Source organism: Gavialis gangeticus, unplaced genomic scaffold (assembly GCF_001723915.1).
Source record: "Gavialis gangeticus isolate Ggan-Ray unplaced genomic scaffold, GavGan_comp1, whole genome shotgun sequence".
NCBI lineage: Eukaryota > Metazoa > Chordata > Crocodylia > Gavialidae > Gavialis > Gavialis gangeticus.
Window position 1 is genome coordinate 15,095,387 of NW_017729029.1, and position 6,743 is coordinate 15,102,129.

At 48.9% G+C, this 6,743-nt stretch overlaps 1 protein-coding gene across 4 annotated transcripts in view; it reads right to left on the minus strand.

The window, feature by feature from the left end:
• ARHGEF6 (Rac/Cdc42 guanine nucleotide exchange factor 6) overlaps positions 1 to 6,743 on the minus strand; it is a 65,982-nt gene that overhangs the window by 50,745 nt on the left and 8,494 nt on the right. For all 4 annotated transcript variants that reach the window (XM_019521332.1, XM_019521330.1, XM_019521331.1 and 1 more), the window contains exon 3: positions 4,110 to 4,194. In XM_019521332.1, the coding sequence (XP_019376877.1) occupies positions 4,110 to 4,194 (85 nt within the window). The remainder of the gene's footprint in view (positions 1 to 4,109; positions 4,195 to 6,743) is intronic.

The window sequence follows — 6,743 nt, forward strand, 5'->3', positions numbered from 1 at the left end:
CTCGATGCTCGCTGCCAGTGTGACGGTGGATGTTCCACTCAAACCCACTGAGTTCAGTGGGAGCGAAAGCAGCTCTCAGCTGGTAGGACTGGGAGAACGATGAATCAGTTGGCCTTTTCCCCCCTCAGGGATTTTCTGTCAGACAAACACCAACTGTTTCTGGGGCCCTCTAATGATCAGAGTTGGCGGGAGCTTTTAGTAGCAATTTGGAGTGATTTTGCTTGCAGGCTTGCTTGGACTAGGAACTGCTCTTTTGCTCCGTGCTTGTACAACCCATTGCATGACCGGCGCCTTGTCCGGGTTTGCAGCTCGTGAACACCACCGCGACACAAGTCACGAATTGTGTTTGTGCAGAGGTTAGCATGCTCACTCCCAACCCCCATCACTCCGACACATCCTTCTGCCTCTGTTGTTGGCTCTCCATACTCTTTCCCACCCCTAAACAATGCAACGGCCTGATGCGCGCAGTGAAACTAGTTCAAGGCTCCTGGAATTGCGATGGTGAAAGCAACAGCAATCAGTGCAAACCAATCGGCTTTGCAAACACAGGGCTGTTTCCCGAAATGCCCTGACATTTGATCCACAGCTTCAGCTGCTTTCAGCGTTCTTGGGGCTGGCAAACTGGCAGGACTGGCATGTTGCCAGCCTTAGCTGTTCCTCGCCTGATCTGTTCTGAAAAGAGAGGACATCAACCACAAGTCTGTATTCCCCAACCAACCCAAGCAGCAAGCAGCAGCTTGGGGAAATGCCTTGGTTACTGGAGGGGTTACAGTTTTACCTTCCTCCAATTCCTGTGTTTGTACTTTTATAAATACCAGCAGCAACCTCAGGACAAATGTAACAGTGACTCTGACGGTTTGGCAGGAAAACGTATCATTTGTGTTGCATCACGTTAGCATCCTATTTTATGCCTGCTCCAAAATGGAGCGTTGCTGAGTGCAGCTTGCCATATGTTGTTAAAATATGGTTAAAATAAGCTGAGTTTTCTGTTCAGAGTCTTATATTATTTGAAGCACATCGTCATCGTTGGGTGCATTATAACATTATAGCCAGGTTTTTTTCCAAAATTAAAAAGCAGAGCAGTTGGTCTTGCTAATGTTCTGGAGACAGCTGCTGTGTTCTGCAGATATAGAGTTATTCTGCATGACGGCATCCAGGAAGCCACAACAGTCTAGGAGCATGCCCAGGAATATAGACAATGTGTATAGGCATCTGAACTCCCTGAGGACACAGCTGAGAGCGATGAGGCTGGGAAGGGTGTGAGCAGAGCAAATAATAAGGGCTCATGGACAGGCAGGGAGCATCGAGGCAAGCTCCCCTGCACTGCCCTTCTGATGTGACTCAGCCTTGAGCTGGAAGGACTGCAGGCGGTGATGTCTCGTCCTGGCATGCCGTGCAGTCCTTGGGCTCTCTCGTGCAACTCCCAACCTGGGAGCCACAGTCTGGGCCATCTGTGGTAGTGGTTTGTTGCCTAGGGGCTCCTTTTCCTTGGGACCAAGGCCAAACCACAAAAAAAGGTTTGAAGATTTAGAATGTGCTTTTTACCTCTGCCATTTTCCCAAAGTTTCTCTCTCTCTGAATGGCAGATGATATCACAGGCATCCAGTTACATTACCATTTACAAGGAGAAAAACCAGATGTTCAAACAAATGTTTATCACAAAGCTGCCTGGGACCCCAGTTTCCCAACCCTCCTTGGTGAAGTAACAACGGTGATTATTATGCAGCAAAACGAAGCCTCGACTTTTACGATGACTGTCTGGTTGAAGCCCTCTGTGCTGCAGGGCTGGCAGGGGAGGCCTGGCTTATCAAATGAGCTCAAAGCAAAGCTGTGCTTTGGCACTGCAGCTGCATTGCTACAGATGTGGAGGGAGAGAGGCAGCTTGCCTCCAGCAGGGCCAGCAGCTGCCACTGCTCACTCATAAAAACAAGAACACTAAAATCTGCCAAGGAAAAGATACGTCCACTGTTATGCAGCCAACTGTTTCCGTCAGTGGGTGCTCTCCACCCCAGAGGCGGATGCATTTCAGATATTCCACATATAAAGAGCTTGTAAGGCACTGGATATCCTTTGGACTGAAGAGTGCTATATAAAAAAAAAAGTAAGATGACTTTTATTAGCATCTAAACGCTATAAGGACTGATGATCTAAAACTGCCTGAAGAGTTCACTGACACTACAGGCCACCTTGGGCTCTATCTACTGGTAACACTTCTGTTACCGCATTACTGCCCTTCCTCCTCTCCAGCTTCAAGATGTAAGACACATGCTTACTGTGGAGCTATTTTGCTCAATGGATGTCCACAGGCAACGTAGAATTAACGGGTACGCGAGAGGGTCTCAATGCATTGAAAACAGACTTTGTGTTTCTTCGAGGTTGTCCCGTTCCAACAGTTCATCCTCTGGCTGAAACAAACCTTGATTGATGAGGTCACTAATGATTTCCATAGCAGTTAGTTGATAGCACAGAGCCCGAGCTCCAGCATCAGAGACAATCAATGCTGAGAAACCACCAGATCCTGTTTGCATGCAGATTTTTCTCCTGTACCTCTCAAGTGACCTGCATTTCATACTAGCATCCCATTGACTCACGAGATTTCTGAACTGGGTCAGTGGGTTCTCTTCATTTAACAAACCATTAAGAGCCTTTTAAAAATCTGCAGAGGCTGAAATGCTATTCATAGGCTTCTCGGGCAGAAGAGGGGAGCTGCAGAGAGGGCAGCTGCAGAGCCTGACAAGGCAGCCTCAAGCCCTGTATTTTCCTGGAGCGGCATTCAGGAAGGAGAGTCATCTTAAGGGGATGCACCTACTCGATTCAGGCCCCAAATCTTTATCGTGGTTGTTTGCACAAATGGGGCTTTATAAAACTTCAGATCAGCCAAACTGTTTCCATGGCTTTATAATCCCATTGAGAAGGTTTTCCCTTGGCTGTAAGCTTTCCCCTGCGGCCCTGCACCACTGCAAGAGAGCCCAGCAAAAGAAACTAGGAAGAGAAGTGAAACTGGTTAGACTATTATCAAGAACCAAGCCCAGGAAGATGCAGAAAGTCAACAGAGTTGCAATGGTGAATAGTAAACAGGGGTTTTTTGTATTCTTCTGGACTGTAATAACTAGATGTATAATTTGCAATGTAGTAAGGAAGCAGGAGGGGCCTTAAAGTGCAGCATTTGTGAGTTTAGAGACTTCTCCCTGGGCCTTGATCCTGAAACTGGATCCCCTTGGGTCCAGAGATCTGCCTATGCCAATCCAGCTGTAGGATCAGGGCCATAACTGTTTTCTCTTGCAACCTCTTTTCAGATCCGTGATGTAGATCTTTCCCCCAGCCCACCCAGTAAGAGCATCCTAGCTGCTCCTGTCTCCAGGAGACACTCTGCCCGTAATTATTTCCAATGGTTAGCACAGATGCAGGGAATTCTGCCCATGAAAATAAAGTCAATCTGTTTTTCCAACTCCAGAGTATTTAGCTATTTCCTTTTGAGCCTTCTGACTTGCAATCCTATTGGGTAGGAATTAAAATAAGTCTTTAGTGAACAGCTAAATGCTGGGCAGAAAAAAAATAAAGTAAAGCGATCAGCTTTGCCTCAATACCTAGCTCCTCTGCTACCACCCCTGCAAAGACTAACGACAGTGGCACAAAGCACCCACCAGGCATTTGATGTCAGATCGCGGCTGCGCAGCCTACAGATCTCAAGAAGGGAAAGAAAAGGTCACTAATACAATTTATGGAGCATCTGGTTTGTTCTGACATTCAGCGAATGCATAATGCGGATAGCATGATTTCACATGGACTATTTAAACCCTGATGTTTCCATTTGGGGGGCTAGAAGCTCCTTTACAAAGGCCCTTTTACAACACCCCACTTTATGATGTTGGAAGAGTGTAAAGGGACCTTCGCATGAGTATCCAGCCCCACAAACACACACACCAGACATGTATACTGCATTTAAATCCATACCGTTGAGCCCACAGTAGCCAGGAGGTCCCTACAGACAGTCCTGTTTGCCAAGCTTCTGAAAATAAATTTAAAATGCTGAATTACCAGGAAGGCCAGGTCACACCCACAGGCAGGGTTTGACTAAGAGGATCAAATGTTGGCTACCCTTTTCTTACCTTCTGTGGCTTTGTTTACAGCTGTTAAGGTATTCAGGACCCTGGAGAAATTCTCTCCCGCATACAGATCATGTGCCTCAAACACCTGTGAAAGAGGAAATTTGTCAGCGTAACGCAAAATATCTTACTAGCACAACCTTACTTTCAGTCAACCACGGCGAGGACCGAATAGTTAGGTACAGCTGGCATGTCTGCAGGGACAGGAAGTTTCTCTGGAGCTGATTTGTTCAACTTGCTTTCTAGTTGGAGAGTTTCTGGGGTCCAGCTGGCAACAGGTACCGTAACAGGGGTACGCGCCTCCACGGCAGCAACAAACAAGGTTCAGATCTCGGAAAATGGGGCTGTTTGCTTTGAGAAGAGGTCGCTTTCCACTACCAAGTTAGTCATCGAAGCCAAAGGGGCCAAAGCTGCGAACAGCTGCAAGCAAAGGTCCTAAACCCACCAGAAGCTCTACGCGGACAACACGGCACACTCACAAATTACTACCACAGGCGGCACACGCTGGTTGTACTGGTCGTCCAGTATAGAAGATAGTCCATCCTGAAGAGTCGAGTTAGCAAGTGGAAAACTACACCTAGACGGGGGTGCTAAAGGTTTTTATGTCCATGCCAATGCTCTACTGGGGTCAGTGGATCTTCTGGACCTGATCCTGGCCATTTCCCAGAGATGAGGCAGTCTGGTTTTTCACAATGCTAGTCACCACCCCGCTCCTCAACAGGAGAAATTTATTTTAGATCCTATGCAAATCCTTGCCCTTCTGGACATGATGCACGGAGCATGTTCTGGGTGTGCATTTTACCCTAGCTGTGCACAAAACACACTCCAACGCAAGGCACTCTCTGCTCGCCAAGAGAGATGCTTTGGCTCGGGGCTTGAGCTACAGATCAGCAAACCCAACAAGCCTGGAAAGAGCTTCATCCCTTCCAGCCAGAAGATCCATTCCCTCAAAGTTACCCTTACAATAGGGGCTCAGTCTTTTTTGCTTCCCATATATAACTATGGATGCATTTGACAAATTCTTTGTAAAGCATCAGGGAAAAGTGCCCCCACTCCAGGCTCCCATAGTCTCCTCTGCTCAGCATATCTGCCACACACATCGGCACAGTACTCCGGTACGGACACATTGCACAGCTGTCAATGAAGGCAGTAAAACGAGCTCTTGGCTTTAAAAACAAAAAAAAAATCAATGTAAGCACTTGCTACCTGCAGTCAGGCTTTCTAGAAGAACATTACCTATCAGAAGAGGTATTAAGCAATATTAAAAGCAGACAGCTGCAGCGCGCACACTAATACTCACACTCCAGTAAGCTGAACGCTTCCCGAAGGCCAAGGAAGCTCCCTGCTTCTACTGCGCGGCTCTGGACTAACCCGTGCTTGCACAATTCAGGGAGATTTTTACATACCTGCAGCTACTCCAAGCAGATGGGCTAATATCTGCGTTGCATTTACTCTCAGGTCTGTTTCTATGAGGGCCACAGAGATGCCATCCTCTCTCCGACGGGAGAGACGGTTAAGGAAAGCCCGGCAGGACAGCGGCAGTGCCGACTGTGTGATGTGACAGTAGCAGGGCGTCACTCTCCTGCCAAGCCAACGATCACAGTAAACGCGGGGGTTGTGATGTTTGCTGCCGTTTCCCCGGGTGTATCATTTTCTCAGTCACGTCCTTTTTTTCTTCCAGTTCAGCAGGAAGAAGGAAAACGAGCCCGGACTCGAATAAGCAGCATTGATATTTTAGAAAGGAGTGAATGAGAGAAACGATGCAAGGGATCGATGCTCTCTCCATGCACAGGGTGAATCTGTGAGGCTTGCGTACCTTGAGTTAACTCACGGACGACGTGCGTGCGTGCGTGAATGCGCATGCATCTAGTCACAGACTGTGTGCGTGCATGTGTGTATACTGAAAAAGCACAGGAAATGAGGGTTGAAGGGCCCTCTGGGGGGTCACGTCTGGGCCAACCCCCTGCTCAAAGCAGGATCAGCCCCAAACAGGCTGACAGCACAAGGAAATCAGACAACTTCTAGGGCCGATCTAGACTGAGACACTGACTGGAAGGGCCACTGCAGAACAAGAGCATCTGCACGAAGAGCCAGTCCCGAGCAGCAACCGCAACTCCCTGCCTGCTCCTCTGGCGCTTGCCTCCCGGCCTTCTCCTGCAATCCCAACCCAATGCACCACATCCCTTTTTTTTTTTGCATCGAGGAAGAGCAGCAAAGCCAGGAGCAAAATCCTGCCGGACTACAAAAGAGCAGGCCAACTCCTCTGCTGCAACCAGGGTCCTACCCCGTCCTGCATGCGCCGGGCGCTTTTCCTACATGAGGAAAGACCCCCCACCCCCTCCGGCCACACTGGGGGCATGCGCATAAAACCGCTGGAGGGAGCAGATTAAAGCCAGACTGGAGCATCCTTCCTTGCTTTTGGGGGTTCAAAAAGCAGAGCACCCCTCTGTTGCACAGGAGCTGCTGCTTCCTGCGGGGAAGAGGACAAGGGGATGGGGATGGGATCCCCCCCCCCCAAACACTGGAGCCGGTCTAAGGCGAGGTACCGTATTGACCCAAAGCGCCGGTCTAAGGCGAGGTACCGTATTGACCCAAAGCGCCGGTCTAAGGCGAGGTACCGTATTGACCCAAAGCGCC